Source organism: Littorina saxatilis, linkage group LG1 (genome assembly GCF_037325665.1).
Source record: "Littorina saxatilis isolate snail1 linkage group LG1, US_GU_Lsax_2.0, whole genome shotgun sequence".
Taxonomy (NCBI): domain Eukaryota; kingdom Metazoa; phylum Mollusca; class Gastropoda; order Littorinimorpha; family Littorinidae; genus Littorina; species Littorina saxatilis.
The window spans coordinates 59,355,259-59,374,336 of record NC_090245.1 but is presented as its reverse complement, the minus strand read 5'-3'; the positions used below and the strand labels follow the sequence as shown (position 1 = coordinate 59,374,336).

The following is a 19,078-nucleotide window of genomic DNA, read 5'->3' as shown; positions in this document are numbered from 1 at the left end:
TGATTTTGTCTTTGACGGTGACATCTTTCAATCGTTGTCTTCGGAAAAACAAATCCAAAGCCACAATGGTTCCACACATTGAAGAATCAGCTTCAATGGCTATTACTTTGACAATCCAATCCCATTAACCACCTTGATTTGTTACATGGGGAACGGTATAATATTCCCCAGCTGGTTATGAATGTCGGAATGAAAGCTCCTTGAAATTATCACAAAAGATGTTCAGTACGGGTTTCTGTTATTTTTGACCGACCGGGTTATCGGCTACACACCGAAGACATCGTGGGGCTGTGCGGACCCATGCTTCTCATTACCATGCGGACTAAAGCTTCTCAGAGAAGGAAAAACGTGCATACCGCTCTGTAGATGTCGTGGGGCCGTGTGGGCCCACATTGTTATTGTATGGATCCTTCTTTGAGAAACATGGGTTTGCACGGCCCCACAATATCTTCTGTTTGTAGTCTAAATTTGACCTTTGTTTTTGTAATTACTTCTCGGTGAATTTTGATGATCTTTTCATGGGAAATACAGGAGAGGCTCGTGAGTCCCTTGATATTCAGCTGCTGGGTTCTTGACTGAAATACAAGCCATATAAAAAAAACCACGTAATGTAACCTATATATCTAGAAATGCAAATACATGTTGTGTTAACTAATGCAAGGGTTTGACATTTTTCAGGGAAAATGGAATGCAGCAACGCAGGATGTATTCTAGGATATCCAATCAAAAGTTGGATGAGTTGGTGGTGCCCATTAAAGGCACAGTAAGCCTCCCGTAAACCATCACAGAGCTCCCCGAGCGTCTAGATATAGTACAAGCATACTTCCATTTGAACGCTCACCAGCCTGTCAAAATGGTTGTGTGATGTGTCTAGTGTGTTGGCGAAGTGTTTTGTGCTTGTCACCTCTCGCTTTCAGCCCTCACCGCTGGCTAGCACCGTCCTTTTCAGGACAACGCGAAAAGAGAGCAGCTTGCGTCAGTCTCTCCTGCCAGTACATAACCTCTCCACAGCAAGCCCTTTGTAGTGCCTCCATCGTGGCGACAGGCGTGAACTGGGTACTGAAAGGCCCCAGGCTGAACTACAAGGACTCGGAGGAGGTTGGCCCCTAGACTTGTGGCATGCAGGCCCACCGGCGTGTGGATACGCCCTGGTGCCCACGAACCAACCCCCAACTATGGGTTAAATAGCCGGGCAGGACAGGCTCGTCAACCCTGGAAGGCAGCTGTCCTAGGAGAAGATCACTCCAAAATTAAAACGAGGGCAGAGGAGGCTCACTATCCCTGCAAGGAAACTCCTCTAGGAGAAGGACCACTCCAAATTTAAACCCACGTAGTCCCCCGAAGACGGAAGACATCGGCCATTAGGCGGGGAGCAGACCGGATGTCTACGCTTACTACGACAAATGATTGTGTCTAGGTCGAACGCTCACCGAACGGGAACATCCTGGCTGCTTTCTGTCGAGCGTGAGAAATTTTCAAAGAATTTATTTTCTTGGACTTGGCCTCAACAGCAATGGCGCCTCGTTTTGGTGCTGGACGGCTGTTATGAATACCGGAATTCACGCCCGGACAGTAAGCCTCCCCTAAACCATCACAGATACTGTCAGGCTTTTACACACAGTACAAACACCCTTCCATTTGAACGCTCACCAAACGGGAACATCCTAGGTGCCCTACGTAAAGAGCGAGCAATTTTTGAAGAATTAATTTTGCAGATTGTCTCGAACACTTTTTAGACCCATCCTGAACTCAGGTCAAACATGAGTTACTTCCCTTCGGGTCTCATTCTATCGATGTAAACTGGCGATAGCCGTGAATCGATGATTATCAAAATGTTTTTGGACCGTGGTGCGTTTTTGCGCTGGACCTAACTTTTAAAATCTAAATAATAAATTGACAGCTTGTTACACAAACATTCTTTAATCATAAAAGAATTCTTTTTTCATCAAGACAAGATCAGTACAATTCGAAGTTGTGAAAGTTTGAAAAAAGAAAAGCTTAGAAGCAGGGTCACGCAAGGGTCGTAGCAGACGACGCCGGTTTATCAGTGCATATCGCCGTTCCTATCAACAGTCAAAAGCCATCGCTAGAGTTCTTGTGAACCACAGCCGTTTGTTTCGTGCATAAAAACGTGCTATTGTAAATAGTCGCATTCAAATAACTAACTGACGACTACATTGTGAAAAAGGGAAACTGGATCACACGGGTTCACGATGGCTCAGGGGTAAGATAAACCACGCAGAAATAAATTCTTTGAAAATTGTTCGCTCTTTACGGAGGGCACCTAGGATGTTCTCAATCGGTGAGTGTTTAAATGAAAGGGTGTTTGTACTGTGTGTAAAAGCCTGACCGTATCTGTGATGGTTTACGGGAGGCTTACTGTGCCTTTAACTGCTTCCAACAAGCTGACTGGGTCCTTGTCAATACAAGCCTGTCTGAAAGGACAGGGGAAAGTACTTCAGGTAACTCTACTGTGCTGAATATTAGAATAGTACACATTGACAGATTGCCTTTGTGGATCAAAGCATTATTGGAGGCCGACGGAGGGGGGGGGGGGGGGGGGGGGGCTTAAACTATGCTTTGTGAGGGCGTCAATCCACATTGACAACCGTGAAATTTTGAATGGAAGCCTGTCAATGTTAGTTGTACAGTAATTCTATCTGACAAGGATCTCTTTCCTGCGTGTATGCGGTTGCAAACAGACCAGAATCGACAAGCGCTTTGAACTGTACCCACGGAATACGCGCTATATAAGCTTCATATTGATTGATTGATTGAATATTTATTCGCAGGTGTATGATGCAGAGCTGTCAGCCCCTATATAGCTTCATGTGTAGCAATCTTGAATTTAAAGTGTAACAAATGGTGTTTATCCCCAGGATGTCTCAAATGGTTTACAAAACGATTTAAATCTTCTAATGAAAAAAGCAGTTCTAACATTATGGAACACACTTGCAATAGCATTTAATAGCATTAATTCAAACAGTTCGTTTGAATTGCTATTTAGCTCGCGTAAACCACACACCAGATTTCGTGGTTTATCTAACCCCTGAGCCATCGTGAATCCGTGTGATCCACTGTCCTTTTTTTCACAATTTAGTCGTCAGTTTGTGATTTCAATGCAACTGGCTGTATCTGCACTACTAGCACGTTATTGTGTACCTATGAGATCACACGAACTTATCGGTGGCGGCTGGCTTCAAAGAGCAAGCGCTATGCAGAAAATTCGTCAGCTACGAGAACCACGACGTGACCCTACTTCCGGCCTATCTTTTTTAAAACGTTTTGTGCAATAACGCATCCTTTGAACACTGACCATAATATCCTTATTCTGTATAGTAAAGAAAACGCTCATGCAAAGTGAGTGTTTGTTTGTTTGTGTGTGTGTTAGTGTTAGCGTTAGTGTGTGTGTGTGTGTGTGTGTGTGTGTGGGTGTGTGTGTTTTGTGTTTGTCGGTGGGATGATGGAGGTAGGGCAGTGCTCGCAGGCTTTATGTACATGCATTCGACTTAGGACACACATAACCTCACCCCGGATCTCACCCAACGCACATATTGCCATCTTTAATGGCTGAAATTTTCCCAAAGTGGAGCAATTGCTTTCACTTGCTAACTCGGCAATTACATTTCACAACGATTCTCGGTTCATCTGGTTGCGCGGCAGAACGTTGCGCACGCTGTAGTAGTGGATGTTGCCTTGGCAACCGCGCGAATTAATAATGCCTGTGATTAAAAGCCTTCCAAACAAAGCAGCATTATGCTATTTCGCAGATCGTTTTGCAGCAGGAAGCACCGCAAGAGAAAGGAAGAGATCGAACGAAAGCAATCAGGGTTGATTTCTGGCTTGGAATACTTCCGATGCAAAAGAAAACATCGTAAAAGCTTAATAATGGATTGCTGTGAGCGTTATTGTTAAATCGCTTGCTATTTGGACTACAGTTCCTGTTCAAGCATATACAAAGGGCCCATTAGCAGCTGACATTGTTTGGGAAGTGTTTACACTGTGATGATCATAAGGTTTTCATCTAAATTTCACATATACTTACAAACATGCAGACGTACATTCGGACGGGCAAACAGGCACGCCAACACAAAGACAGTCTCTGACTCAAGTTAAAGACATATAGGCAGACAGACCCAAAGACACATAGACGTGCGCACGAACGCACGCATGAATGCATACATGCGCGTAAGCACACACCCATACGCACATTCATCATACTGTAGACAAACACTAACACAGACACAAGCAAAGACACAGGCCGCTCAGACAGACAGACAGACAGACAGACAGACAGACAGACAAACAGACAAACAGACAGACTCAAGCACTTACATGGACACAGTCAGACGGACAGACAAACAGCGGACATACAGACACACAGACAAACAGTGGACATACAGACACACAGACAAACAGCGGACATACAGACAGACAAACAAACAGCGGACATACAGACAGACAAACAGCGGACATACAGACAGACAGACAAGACAGACTAACACCGGACATACAGACAGACAGGCAAACCACAGACAAACAAACAGCGGACAGACAGACAGACAGACAGAAAAACAGCGGAGATTCAGACAAACATCCAGACAGACAGGCAGGCGAGTAGGCAGACAGACAGACAGACAGGTAGGCAGGCAGGCAGGCAGGCAGGCAGTCAAGGCAGGCAAGGCAGACAGCGACAGACGTCATTCATAATGGATGGAAAATACACACACACAGAAAGATAGACACAAGCACACAGACAGACACACACACACTGACACACACACACACGTGTGTGTGTGTGCCTGTATGTGTATGCATGTGTGTGTGTGTGTGTGTGTGTGTGTGTGTGTGTTTGTTAGTCGTGTGTGTGTGTGTGTGTGTGTGTATGTGTGTGCGTGTGTGTGTGAGTTTCACAGTGTGCGCGTGTGTGTGTGTGTGTGTGTGTGTGTGTGTCTGTTAGTGATGCCGGTGTATGTGTGCGTGTGTGTGTGTCTGTGTGTAGATGTGAGTAACAGTGTGTGAGAGAGAGAGACTGAGAGAGAGAGCCGCCGAGAGAGAGAAAGAGAGAGAGAGAGACTGAGAGAGAGAGAGATCAAATCAAATCAAAACAAATCAAATCAAATCAAATCGAAACCAATTTTAGTTCACTATAGGGTTGTGGCATTACCGAGCTTATTTACAACCAGCTCTCGCCCAGAGAGGAACTACTCCAATCACATACGGACATACAAATGGAGAGAAAAATGTAGAAAATAGAAATCATAGAAATATGTACTCAAAACTGGCTTTGCACGAATACTAAGCGTTATATACTGTACAGCGGCTGTGGGAAAATTACTGAACATACATGTATGCTTTTGAGCCAATGTGTTATCAATTTTTTGTTTTCATCAATGTTTTGTTTTTTTACATAACGAAACACTGATGCTTTGGACACATTTGAAAATAAATCTGAAACGAAGTCTTCCATCACTTTGATTTGTTTGTTTGTAATTTGACATCAAATAGCCTACAATGAAATGTCTGGGATTTAAAAAAAAATGTATTGAGACTCACTTGGACTCAGCCTAACAAATTCTGGCATAAAATCCCACACGACTTTGCCAGAATAGGCTAAACTTGATCTGTCTTAGGATTGGGGACATTGAACTTTTGGTTTGGTTTGGCTTGAACTGATTTTGCGGTGAAAGCGGTGTGTGTGTGCGTGTCGACTGTGGAAGGGACCTAACTCGTGCCGAATCAGACAACACGTTATCGGTCTAACCTCCCTTCTCTTGACGTCAGTCGTCAAGGCAATATTCCAAGATGGCGGAACAACCAAAGCATAAAGCTCCAGAAGGAATGGAATCCTATGATTTAGGAGGAGATAACGATCTTGGAGCTTTGAGCAAAAAGCAGCAGGAAGAACTCAACAAATTCAAGGTTTTCGTGCAACTTTGTTTTGGGGCACAACTCTCTCTCTCTCTCTCTCTCTCTCTCTCTCTCTCTCTCTCTCTCTCTCTCTCTGTGATTACAGATTAGATTAGTCCCCTCTCTGAACGAGGGCTGGTTGAAAAAAAGCTCGTTGTATTGCTTATGCCACAACCCTCGAAAAATAAAATTTGATTTGATTTGATTTGATCTCTCTCTCTCTCTCTGAGTCTCTCTCTCTCTCTCTCTCTCTCTCTCACAAGATTAGGCCAACAAAAAAGAATTGTCTGTTCCTGCTTATGCCACAACCCTCGTAAAATAAAATTTGATTTGATTTGATTTGATTTGATCTCTCTCTCAGTCTCTCTCTCTCTCTCTCTCTGTCTGTCTGTCTCTGTGTGTCTGTCTGTCGCTGTCTCTCTGGACGATTATAAATAAAAATAAAAATGATCACAATAATAATAAAATCATTCGTTGGTTATTTTGTGATGTAAGTATTCAAGGAAGCAGGAAACTCTGCTTGCATACCATGTGATGTACACACTTGTGTAGTTTTGAAAGGAAATATCACAGTGTAGCAATAATTAGTGTTTGCTTACACCCATTGCAGAATGGTTGCTGCCCATACACCTGGCAAGGGGCCCCAGCCTTTTCAGTTTTTTTTCTCAGTTTCCAGCAGTGGAATCCATGTCACTGTTCTGGTTGTTGTGTGTGTGTTCCTTTGTTGCCTTACGAATAATCACCTTTATACATTGTAACAACTAACATATATCTTTTTTTTTTTTTAATCTTGTAACAGATCAAAACTCGAATGGAAAATGAGAAATATCTGAGGGAACACCCAGAAGTGGAGTGCATCTTGGCAGGATTCCTTGGGTGAGTATTCATGTGTCAGTTGTCAGAACAAACACACACACAATTTATTATACAAGGAAGGTGAAGAAGAAAGGTTCCATGAATCGAAGGGAGAAATTTGGTTTCTTTTAGCCAAGGAATTATTTTTCAGATTCCCAGACTGATCCTAGAACTTTTGGACCCTTCATTTTGCAGACTACGGAAGGAAAGTTACACTTCTCCTAAATCGAGGGGACACAGCTAGTATGATTTCCGGCATATGAAAAGCCACATGAGTTTGTGTAAATAAAAACCCAACTGCATTGGAAGCAAAAATAAAGAAAAGAAAATAACCGACCCTCATTTATTTTCCTTAATTGTCATCGGTAACTTACTTTTTTTGCTCTCCTTAGTGCGTGTCTTTTCCATGATGTGTGCATGTTCATGCATATACCCTCGCCGGCGCGCGCGCGCGTGTGTGTGTGTGTGTGCGCGTGCGTGCATGTGTGTTACAGAGAAAGACAGAGACAGAGAGAGAGAGAGAGAAAGTATTTTAAAACTAATTAAATGTTGATGGTTTTGTGCATGGCTTCTATGTTCCAGGGAGACTCTTCAGAAAAGACCAGAGGATATCAGGGAATTTGCTGCAGGTAAAATCTGTTTAATTGTTCTGCTTTTCTGTTGCCAGTCATGGTAGGGGTGCCCCCCCCCCCCCCCCATCTCAAACACAAACAATCAAACTAAATGAGTCTATGCTACTTGTGAGCCACTACTTGTACTAACACTATAACATTAAACTACTAAAACTTATAACTGAGAGGAAAAAACAACCCATTCTGAAAAAATAACTTTAATCAATGGTGTAAAAACAAGAGAGATAAAAAAAATCCTCATGACACTGGAGACACAGGCAATCCATGAAAGCAGTCACACAATTACTCACAGAGGCAGACCCGCACATGACACTGTAAATATTCCCCCTCCCTTCACCTCTCTCACCACCATCCCCCCTACCCTTGGTCTCGTCTCAGAACTAGATATAGAGCTTCATGTTGTAATTTCTTTTTGATTGGTTTTATTGATCGCTTTCGAGTCTTGAGGCAGTGACTTTTCACTGTCCAGTTGGAAATACTCTCCCGTACCCTTCTCTCTCCCCCACCCACTCCCCACCATCTAACCCTAGCCCTCTCACCACCCTCTCCCTCTGCAAAGCCCCCAGCCACTGTCTGTAGTGTAGGCAGAGAATAGGTCAGTTGAAGGCCAGGTCCATTGAGACAAAAGCCAAGTAGCTGTGTCTAAAGGTGTTTGACTCTGACATTGTGTGGGGGTATCAACGAGGCAAGAAAAGAGGCAAGATTTAACAGATCTGTGAGGTAATCTACTGTTCGTCTCAATAGTCCAGGCTGAGCAAAAAAAGGGTATGAATGTCAATGCATGAATGAGGTTACACACAGCAGCTATCTTTTGCCACCACATCTGATCAAAGGTTTGCCCTCAACCATCACCTCGTGTGAATAACATGACACGCCGGCCGTGATGCTGAGTACTGAGGTTTTCGACTCTCTGACTCTCAGGGCCTGGGGTGACTGTAGATTCCGTTGTTTATGTCCGACAGACAAGAAAAAGAAAAAGAAAACAAGTTGCGTAAGGCGAAATTACTACATTTAGTCAAGCTGTTGAACTCACAGAATGAAACTGAATGCACTGCATTTTTTTTCCCAAGACCGTATAGCATCGTCAATCCCCCGCTCGTGTAAAAGGCAGTGAAATTGACAAGGCAGTATAGCGCGGTAGCGGTTGCGCTGAGCGGGATAGCACGCTTTTCTGTACCTCTATTCGTTTAAACTTTCTGTGCTTGTTTTTAATCCAAACATAACATATCTATATGTTTTTTGAATCAGAAACCGACAAGGAATAAAATAAAATTGTTTTTAAATCAATTTCGGAAATTTAATTTTAATCATAATTTTCATATTTTTAATTTTCAATTTTAATCCAAATATAACATATTTATATGTTTGGGGAATCAAGAAATAACGAAGAATAAGATGAAATTATTATAAGATCATTTTATAAAGAAATATTGTTAATTACAATTTTCAGATTTTTAATGACCAATCTCATTAATTTTTGTTGACCAAATTGATTGACACACAACAACAACAAAATTCAGCAAGCAAACGTACTAACTACTTACAATAAGAATCTCTCTCTCTCTCTCTCTTTCTCTCTCTCTCTCTTTCTCTCTCTCTGTGTGTCTCTCTCTCTCTCTCCCTCTCTGCCTCTCCGTGCTCTCTCTCTCTTTTATCTTCTGCAAGCACGTGACCACACAAGGCATACTTATAATGTACAGGCAGGTGGTAAACTACAGAGTATGCTGAAACAGCTATATGTATATGGAAAAATTATGTAAAGGCTTTACAGAAGAGATGTGTTTTCAAAGATGGGTTTTGAAAGACGCAAGACTACAGGCATTGCGGAGATAATTTGGAAGCGCGTTCCATACAGTCTGTATCTGATATCTAAAGGTTCTTTCGCCAAATGTTTTAGTCCTATCATCCTTGGGGTGCGGAGGAGTTTTTTCTGAGGATGATGTGAGGGAACTGGAATTAATGTGAAAACTCAATTACAAAGCCTAAATGTCTATCTAATAAACTCTTGAACAGTTCCAAAAATAACCTGATTTGCATTTTGGCAAAATACTGTGGCCGGCCATTCAGTAATATCTCAATAATTAATTACACATTGATCTACAAAATGCATATATATTGGCTACTTACAATTCATTCTCATGTTAGCTTTTCCCTGGCAGATTTTGGATTGATATATATATATATTTATTTTTCTCTGCATCATTTTGTCTTCATGAGTTACACATAAGGGACAGCGCCCTTGGCTATAAGCAAATTGTTATGAAGTTGTCATGTACACATCACATAGTAAGTCAGTCCCATCCATCTCTGGGGGCTGAATTACAGTATGTTATGTCAGTGTTATTCCCAGACTTAGAGGACAATAGGTCAGTTAGATCTAGATTGAAAAATGCATAGGTCCTAATCTCCTCGCTACAAAATTATTGTTCTGTCAGAAGACATCTTACACATCAAAAGTATGGGAGGGTCGACCAGCCAGTCGTCAGAACAATGTGTCAGATCACAAAAATATGAGCCAGTGACCGAAGACCTTGGCCTGAGAACAATTAACTATGCTAGTTATTATGTTAGTAACATGCCGATTGATACAGTCTTTCCTTCTTGCAGTAACCCGTTTTTTCTATCCCTACCCTTCTCTTATAGTTTCTCTGTTTTTATTTTAATCAATTGCTGTGAATTACTCTGTTGAGATTTTTGTTGAAACATGTTTCTTTTTTCTATTTTTCAGACTATTTCACCAAACCTGAGTTGCCGGGAGTTGTTCAAAAACAACTAGAAGAGAGACAAGTTCTGATCAAGCAAAACAAGATTCTTCAGAAGATCTAAGTTCTTTCCCTTACTCTACCTTCCTCCTGATGATTTTGTATTGATATGGTCTGACGTATTAATTTTCCCCATGAGCTTTTGTCAAAGAAAATCGTGACTGTGCAAAGTCTATTTAACGCAAACTGTTTTTTGTTGTTGATGAGATTCATTTGTACATTATATGTGTATCAAGAAGAAAGGGACATAAGGGTAGAAGGTGTAATAGTTAAAAATCCTTTAGCTGATAAAGTAATCATGCTTTGGGCTTATAATATTATTTGTGGGTGTGGTGGTGGAATACAGCTGTATTTGTTGTTATGAAAGGGCTGCGTAAGCCTTGTTGATATTTCTGGGAATTATGCTTTCAGTTGTATGTTCCTGATGATACTGGTGTGACTGTCTTGACTGTTACATTTTTTAGATACTGTGTATGTGTAAGTGAACAGTTTTTATTATTATTATTTGCGTGTGTGTGTGTGACTGTGTGCGTGTGTGTGTATGTGTGTGTTTGCTTAATTATGTGCATATGTTTTTTTCTATTTTACATTGTCCAATAAAAGTTTCTTTCAAGTATTAAAAAATGTCATTGTTGTTTGTTTGGGCACAGAAACAAGAAACAAGTCGCGTAAGGCAAAATTACTACATTTAGTCAAGCTGTGGAACTCACAGAATGAAAGTGAACGCACTGCATTTTTTCACAATGTCCGTAGTCCGCGGTAGTGGTTTCGCTGTGCTGCATGGCACGCTTTTCTGTACCTCTCTTTGTTTTAACTTTCTGAGCGTGTTTTTAATCCAAACATATCATATCTATATGTTTTTGGAATCAGGAACCGACAAGGAATAAGATGAAATTGTTTTTAAATCGATTTCGGAAATTTGATTTTGATCATAATTTTTATATTTTTAATTTTCATAAGATAGTACAAAATGTAGAACAAAGATGTAGCTTGAAGAAAATGATTTAATTGAAAAGCAATGAGATTATTAAGTGTTTACTGTAAAGTAAGATTTTAATGCAGAAATGTGACAATAAATATCAGATCAGGTTTTTTTTCAAGTGTTTTTAGGACATGCATACATACACATGGTAAAGCTTTACGTTCATAGTGAACATTTACATAAATGACACACATTACATCATGAAAAAGTGAAATAATACTTGAATAGCAAAATGCAGTTTCAGATAAAAAGTGGACGGACACAAATTCAAAGGCAAACCTCTCAGATTCAATAGTGAACGAGTGTTTAATACTGTTTTTGGTACTGTGTCAATGGAATATACCATTATAAACAAAGAAAGAAAACTTGATCAACAAATAAATTGATTTGACAATTTAGGTTTTAAATAATTTGACCACACATGTTTTGTATGCATGCATTAGGGCGGACTTGAATCGCGTGCATGCACAAGACTGCAGTCCAAAACAAAAGGACGGGAAACAAACATATATATGTACAACTGCGTCAATGAATTGAGTTTATAAGGAAACTTTGACATAACTCACATAGAGTAAGAATCTGCCACAAGTTTTGGGTTTATCTTTTGATTCAATTAATGGTCCTTTTGTGTTTTTGTATTGACAACTTGTTCTGACAAGTTTTAATTGTTGTAGCTAAACCGGCCACAATTTCAATTACACCTCGCTCTATTATAAAACAACAACTGGTCATTTTTTTCTCTGTCTCCTTTCTTCATGTTTGCAGTTGTGTGATAGTCTCGCCTCTGCACGACATTACTTTCATTGTTCGAAAAAGGAACCACAAACGTTTTTGTCCCCAGCAGTAGAGTTCCCAAAGCCTGAATGTGACTTGAACTGATGGTAATAATACTAGCACAGGAGCTAAGTTTGGGTTAAAAGCTAAAAAGACAGCAGTGATTGAGAACGCCGGAGAGACAGACGCTCGGACACCCAGTCCGGGTGGATGCTGAAGTAACCAGTCGCCATGGGGGTAGTGCTCTGCAAAAGAGAAACAAAAACTGCATTCAACCACTGACATCCTCGATCTGTGAAGGTACCTTTCTTCTCGTGTACGCGGTCATGTAGATCATCACAGGTCTGTCCATGCCTTTACATTATAATCCTTCCACTTGAATTGACGTTACCAAAAAGCTACAGCCTTGCTGCTTTCTGGGCAGAGTTTGAATGATTCGCTGAATTAAATTCCTGAGTGACACCTGTTTTAATTTGCGAAATTAATTGAGCAAAAATTGTTTACTCTGCACAGACAGCAGGCAGACTATTAAATTGTGGTTTGTGATCAAGCGGAAGGATGCTGATATCTCGAGTAAGCTTGAACGGATCTGTGATGATGCACAAGATAGATTACAGGGGAAGAAATCACTGAGGAATCACTGTGTCGGACACAACGTCAATACACAGAAAAAACCACTCATTTTTCAGCACAACTAAAATTCCAATGCATTAATTATATATCAAAATCAAACATTAAGTCCATTCAGTTGATCCATCCATCCATCCAACACAGAATTAAGGAACGACTGCCAAACTAAAAATGGACAAAAAGAGGGTTAAACTCAGAAAGGCGAGCAAACACCTTCATCGCAACAAATAGATTGTCATCATTTTAACGAGTTTTCATTCATAACCAGCTTGGGAACAAATAACAATGTTCCCTATGAAACAAATCGAGGTGGTTAATGGGTTTGAGCTTCCGAAACGTGGATTGTCAAAGTAAAAGCCAATCAGGCTGACTGTTTGATGTCTGGAACCATCGCGGCTTTGGGTTCGTGTTTCCGAGGACAACGATTGTAAGCATTCACTCTCAAAGACCCAATCAATGTTGATGATTACCGCGGCGACTCATTGCCAATTAACCATATCCACATATCGAGACTCTGGGAGTTACTTCCCTTGTTTTAGGAAGCAAACACACACAAATGCTGCTAACAAGCTCTGTGCTTGGGGACAATGTAAAACGGATGATAGGTATCCTGAACGCTGTGTTGGCGTGAAATTCATCCCATTTGTGAAACCGGGAAAGCATCTGTACCATCTAGATCGCTGCCTTCGCTGGATAAAAGCCTGCAATCGCCCAGCTTACCAGTTGAACGTCAACACAATCAAGTCGTACACGTACATTTGCAGCAAGGTCAGATCTCGCACGACTTTGATTCAAGGCCTATTGCTAATTTTTTGATGGTTTGGTCTCAGTGTCACAAAAATATGACGATCTAATCAATCACTGATTTAAAAAACAAGTATGTTGCCCTATATCCATTGACATTCTTAGTGAAATAGATCTATTTGAAATAGTATTTCACTGCCCCGACCGGCGAACTTGTTGCCGGCTGTATTGAGCTTGTGTGTTCGTGTAGGCTTACTCAAAAAGTCAAAATCACAGTCGTCTCCGAAACAAGCAATAATCAGAGTTGGGGGAAAACATTTCGTTTGTTCAGTTTTGTTTTGTTCTTGATAGTTTGTTTATCTCTCACACACACACACACACACACACACACACACACACACACACACACACACACACACACACACACACATACATACATACACAAACACACGCGCGCACGCACACACATTGCACGTACGCGCACATACACACACGTACACCTACTGAGATATGCCTAACATACACGCACGCTTGCAAACACACACATAATACGCAAACGCAGTTTAATTTCCTCAATACAAGGCGAAAGGCACACACACACCACACACAAATAAACCCACACACGCAGTCCCACACACACACACACACACACACAACCCTCACACACACAAATAAACCCACACACGCAGTCAACCCCCCCCACACACACAACCCTCACACACACAAATAAACACACACACGCAGTCCAGCCCCCCCCCCACACATACACACAACCCTCTCTGACACACACACCCGCCCAACCCCAGCGTCCAACTCAACTTTCACCAACAACCATACCCTACTCTCACTATCGCTCTCTCTCTCTCTCTCTCTCTCTCTCTCTCTCTCTCTCTCACACACACACACACACACACACACACACATACATACATACATACACAAACACACGCGCGCACGCACACACATTGCACGTACGCGCACATACACACACCTACTGAGATATGCCTAACATACACGGACGCTTGCAAACACACACATAATACGCAAACGCAGTTTAATTTCCTCAATACAAGGCGAAAGGCACACACACACCACACACAAATAACCACACACACGCAGTCCCACACACACACACACACACACAACCCTCACACGCACAAACTGATAAACCCACACATGCAGTCAACCCCCCCACACACACACAACCCTCACACACACAAATAAACACACACACGCAGTCCACCCCCACCCCCCACACACACACAACCCTCTCTGACACACACACCCGCCCAACCCCAGCGTCCAACTCAACTTTCACCAACAACCATACCCTACTCTCACTATCGCTCTCTCTCTCTCTCTCTCACACACACACAAGCTCACGCAAGCACAGCCACACACACACACAGCACGCGCATACACACACACTGACACACATCACACACAGCACGCGCATATACACACACACTGACACACATCACACACACACACACACACACACACACCTTTCGCAGTTCGCTCACAGTTCTTCTCTTTTCCATCGTCGCCATCTTCGAAGCTTGCTTCGCTTTTCAGGGGAGATAACCCGTTTATCACATTCGCTGCTGACTTGTGGGTCAAGTCTATTTGCAACTTATCTCTGTAATCGCAAAATGTACAACGAAAAGTCAGAAAACTCTTAAAAGAAAAGGAATACGCCAACAACTTACGGAACTCGCAAATATGACGGCTGCTCTGTACATTGTTAGACTGGAAGAAAAGCGACGAAGAAGTTACCTTTGGCGTCACAGACAAGCATGACGTGTTGTCTCGAACTCCTGTGACGCGCTTTGAGGCCCGCATTTGCATCTAAAAATTACGTTGAGAATAAGGATCCCGTCTGTTATTTTGCGTACTTTTGTTCATCAAAAATAATGACAAAAACTATGTTTGGTAGCTTTTTGTCAGACCAGCATTTTTGTATGGTCCTTGGGGAGCATATTGCCTTCGGTTTTCATCTTTATCAACATTGGGGACACGCCTGTATGCCACTGTGGCATCGCAGACATGACAGTGGAGCACCTCCTCCAACACTGTCCAATCCACTAGAAACTACGAGCAGAAACATGGCCTGCGGACACACCAGTTCAGGAGAAGATCTTCGGCACCCTGCGGAGTCTTCGCTGTACTGCAAACTTCATCAGAAGTTCCGGAGTCCCTGTCTGAGCGATCGAGAAGAAGGAGATTTTTATCAACCTCGGCCTTCGGCCTTCGCTGATAAAGATGAAACCGAAGACGATATGCCCCCCCCCCCCCCCCCCCACTCGGACCAACAATAACGCTGGTCTGTCAACCAGCCACCAAACATCTTATATTCATCGCACAGATGCCTGAGCTGCGCGCACGTGTCCACCGACTGATTCAGACCGACAGCCACACGTGATACACGCACAAGGGATGGCGATACATACGTAGAAGATGCTGCTGTTGTGCAGGTACTCCTCGCCCTTGCTCGCTGTCCTCAGGTGACGGTGCATGGGTCTGCTCTGTCTCGAGCTGTGCGAGGTGATGCCCTGGTTGAACCCGCGGCTGTTGCACACACACACATATAATAATAATAATAATAATAATAATAATAATAATAATAATAATAATAATAATAATAATAATAATAATAATAAATAACTTTTCTATAGCGCGAGTCCCATCAATTGGCTCCAGGCGCTTTACAAATTCATTATAGAATAAACTAGCACAAATCAACAAGCATACAAAGCATACATTTAACTGAGACATAACACCAAGATCCCAAGCACTAAGCAAAACTTAGCGTACAATGTTAAAAGTACACACACACACACACACACACACACGCACGCACGCGCACACACAAAGATACCATTGACAAATAGACCATAAAGCACATGCAGGGTATACGTAGAGAGTTCCAAAACAGAATAGAGTTGTGGAGAGTCTACTCAGGCTAAGCAAAGGCTTTACGAAACAGGTATGTTTTGAGTTGTGTTTTGAAGGAGGAAAGGCTGCTGGAGTCACGGAGAGAACTTGGAAGCGAGTTCCAGACGGTCGGAATCTGGTACCTAAAGGTTCTTTCACCAAAGGTCTTGGTCCTGGTTTTGGGGATGCGAAGGAGTTTTTCAGAGGAGGATCTGAGAGAACGGGATGGCTCGTAGATACTGAGGGAATGGGACAAATAGGGGGGAAGTGATTTCTCAAAACAGCGGTACCCTAACAGAGCCAGCTTGTACTCGATTCTATACTTCATAGGAAGCCAGTGAAGGGTGGTAAGTAGGGGAGTGACATGGTCTTTCTTAGACTTCTGCAGAATGAGCCTTGCAGCACTGTTCTGGACTCTCTGTAAGCGATCAAGTTCTTCAGTGGGGAGGCCGGCAAGCAATGAGTTGCAGTAGTCAAGTCGACTCAGGATCAGAGAGGAGACAAGTTGAACAGTGGCTTGGAGTGTCAGGAATGATCTGACAGAGGAAATCTTGCGCAACTCAAAAAAGGCACATTTACAAACAAAACTAATGTGTTTTTGCACATTGTCATCACTGTTTCAATTGTTCTCATCAATACTATCATTATCATCATTATCGTCGTCAACGTCGTCATCGTCATCGTCGTCATCATCATCATCATCATCATCATCATGTCTTTATCGTCATTCAGCAGTCACGTGTCTGTTCTTCCCAGAGCCAGCTATAGTCAGGAGACAAGCACAGGCGTCTGTGTCATAGTCTTAGCTAGGACTGGTCGATTTAAAGTGCCTGCTCATTTATCTTCTTCATTGTGATACAGTCTTCTGTGGGGACGGAGCAATTTGTGTAAGAGTATGAAATAATGTTCTTCCATTATAAAGAAAATAAAACGTTCATTCAATGCGTCTTTGAAGATTATACAAATATATGCTGAAGGATTTTGATTATTTTAATAGCTTGCGGGAAGCTAGATAGGCTGCGAAAAAATTGACTTAAAATAAGGAAATAAAATAAAGAAAGAAACACGAGAAGAAAAGAAGAAGAAAAAATACACACGGGACAACAACAACAACAACAACAACAACAACAACAACAACAACAACAACAACAACAACAATAACAACAACAACAGTACAGTCATTACTATTTGCAGAAAAACAAGAACCACCCCGCTTACTTAGCATTGTAGGGAGAGGCGTGGAGGTCGAGACCGCCAATGTAAGGGTTGGGATCCTCGCGGTTTCCGAAGCTCCCATAGTGCGTTAGGGACCGGCTTCCAGGGTATTTGGGGGCCGCACGACGGGGTGACAACCCTCTGTTCATGATAACTGAACGATCGCTCATATTCATGTTGACTGGTTCTGTTGACAGTATAAAGTTCAACTGAAATGAGAGAGAGAGAGAGAGAAAGAGAGAGAGAGAGAGAGAGAGAGAGAGAGAGAGAGAGAGAGAGAGAGAGAGAGAGAGAGAGAGAGAGAGATGATGATGGAACTTTATTTTTCAAGGATAGAGGTTTGGTTTAAACACAATTTTATTCAAAATACATGACATGAAACAATTGACAAAAATGCAGCTAGGACACGAACTCAAGCAGATGCTTATTTGACGTGGCCATAACAATGCTAAGTTACACAAGTTTTCATGATGGTGGACAACACAATTATTAACCAGAAGAACAAAATGTAGGAGGGAGGTATGGGGAACTTAATCAAAACAGGAGGATTTACAGGTTAGAGGATAGAGGTTTAAGGCGACGCCTGTTCTTACAACCGGTCCTTACTCCTAATACAAATGTCTAATAAATGATAAACAAGTAAAACAACATGACAAATAAACAAATTAAACGAACGAACCAGCAAACAATCGACAAGTAAGCAAACAAGCAAATAAACACAAACAACAAATGATGATGATGATGATGATGATGATGATGATGATGATGATGATGATGATGATGATGATGATGATGTTGATGATGATGATGGAAAATCGCAACATAAATTCCACATAATACATGTAATAAAGAACATATTTTTGTAATTCATAAAGCTTTGCCAATTGTTGACAGCTACTTGCACATGTTAAGACTAGTATAGCCATCTAGGTAGACATATAATGATTATGCAGAGCTTGTTTAATAACTCTTTAGTGAGGTTAATGATCTTATTACAGACGGAATGGAGTTCCACACCATAGAGCCAGAGAAGGCTTGACTAGTTTTGAACAAGAGAGAGACACTGACACAGTTTAATTGAATATGGGCCTACAGCCCCTTTCAATGGGGGGGGGGGGGGGGGGGGGTACACATGAATCACAGGAAAAACTAGAAAACATGATTTTTAAACGTATGCAAAATACACAGTGGTCTGTTCCAAGCTTTCCTCTATCTATAATCTTGCACATCAATGCTGCCTAATATATACATACAACCGAACAATAAATACAGCAACAACAAAACCTTCAGCGACAATTAATCCTCATTATTATTTAACATTGACAATCTTAACTGAAATGCAAAAAAAGAAAACTTTGCTAAATCTACAATTGTTTCTGTGTCTTGTTTTTTAAACATGGTAATCATACTGCCCAACTGATCACCAACACTTAAAAACTGTGCTAAATACTTTATTCTTAACTCACAATATGTTTGGCATTCAAACAAAAAATGGATTTCGGTCTCTAATTTATCTTCACAAAAGGGGCAACACTTGTTTTCTGTTGAATTTTGGAAGCGATATCTGTGGATATTTATCTGTGAAACGCCCATTCTAAATTGAGCGATGACATTTCTGTACACATCTTTCCATACAATGT

The 19,078-nt window shown here is 41.7% G+C and overlaps 2 protein-coding genes across 4 annotated transcripts in view; one reads left to right on the top strand and one right to left on the bottom strand.

The window, feature by feature from the left end:
- The first annotated feature begins 5,769 nt into the window (after positions 1–5,769).
- On the top strand, positions 5,770–10,783 carry LOC138975562 (RIIa domain-containing protein 1-like). Its single transcript, XM_070348279.1, has 4 exons — positions 5,770–5,922; positions 6,710–6,786; positions 7,348–7,394; positions 10,126–10,783. Exons 1-4 carry the CDS (start codon positions 5,806–5,808, stop codon positions 10,221–10,223), a joined length of 339 nt encoding a protein of 112 aa, XP_070204380.1. The 5' UTR covers positions 5,770–5,805; the 3' UTR covers positions 10,224–10,783.
- A 362-nt stretch (positions 10,784–11,145) lies between these two features.
- LOC138975540 (uncharacterized) overlaps positions 11,146–19,078 on the bottom strand; it is a 40,044-nt gene continuing 32,111 nt past the window's right edge. For all 3 annotated transcript variants that reach the window (XM_070348260.1, XM_070348254.1, XM_070348267.1), the window contains exons 4-6: positions 17,442–17,625; positions 15,740–15,857; positions 11,146–12,160 (exon numbers count right to left, since the gene is read on the bottom strand). In XM_070348260.1, coding sequence (XP_070204361.1) covers positions 12,062–12,160; positions 15,740–15,857; positions 17,442–17,625 — 401 coding nt within the window. In that variant the 3' untranslated portion in view covers positions 11,146–12,061. The remainder of the gene's footprint in view (positions 12,161–15,739; positions 15,858–17,441; positions 17,626–19,078) is intronic.

Bases quoted from the DNA above. Each gene is read 5' to 3' on its own strand.
- LOC138975562 (XM_070348279.1), top strand. From the start codon at position 5,806: ATGGCGGAACAACCAAAGCATAAAGCTCCAGAAGGAATGGAATCCTAT. The intron at 6,787-7,347 runs GTGAGTATTCAT...TCTATGTTCCAG, and splicing joins ATCTTGGCAGGATTCCTTGG to GGAGACTCTTCAGAAAAGAC. The intron at 7,395-10,125 runs GTAAAATCTGTT...TCTATTTTTCAG, and splicing joins TATCAGGGAATTTGCTGCAG to ACTATTTCACCAAACCTGAG.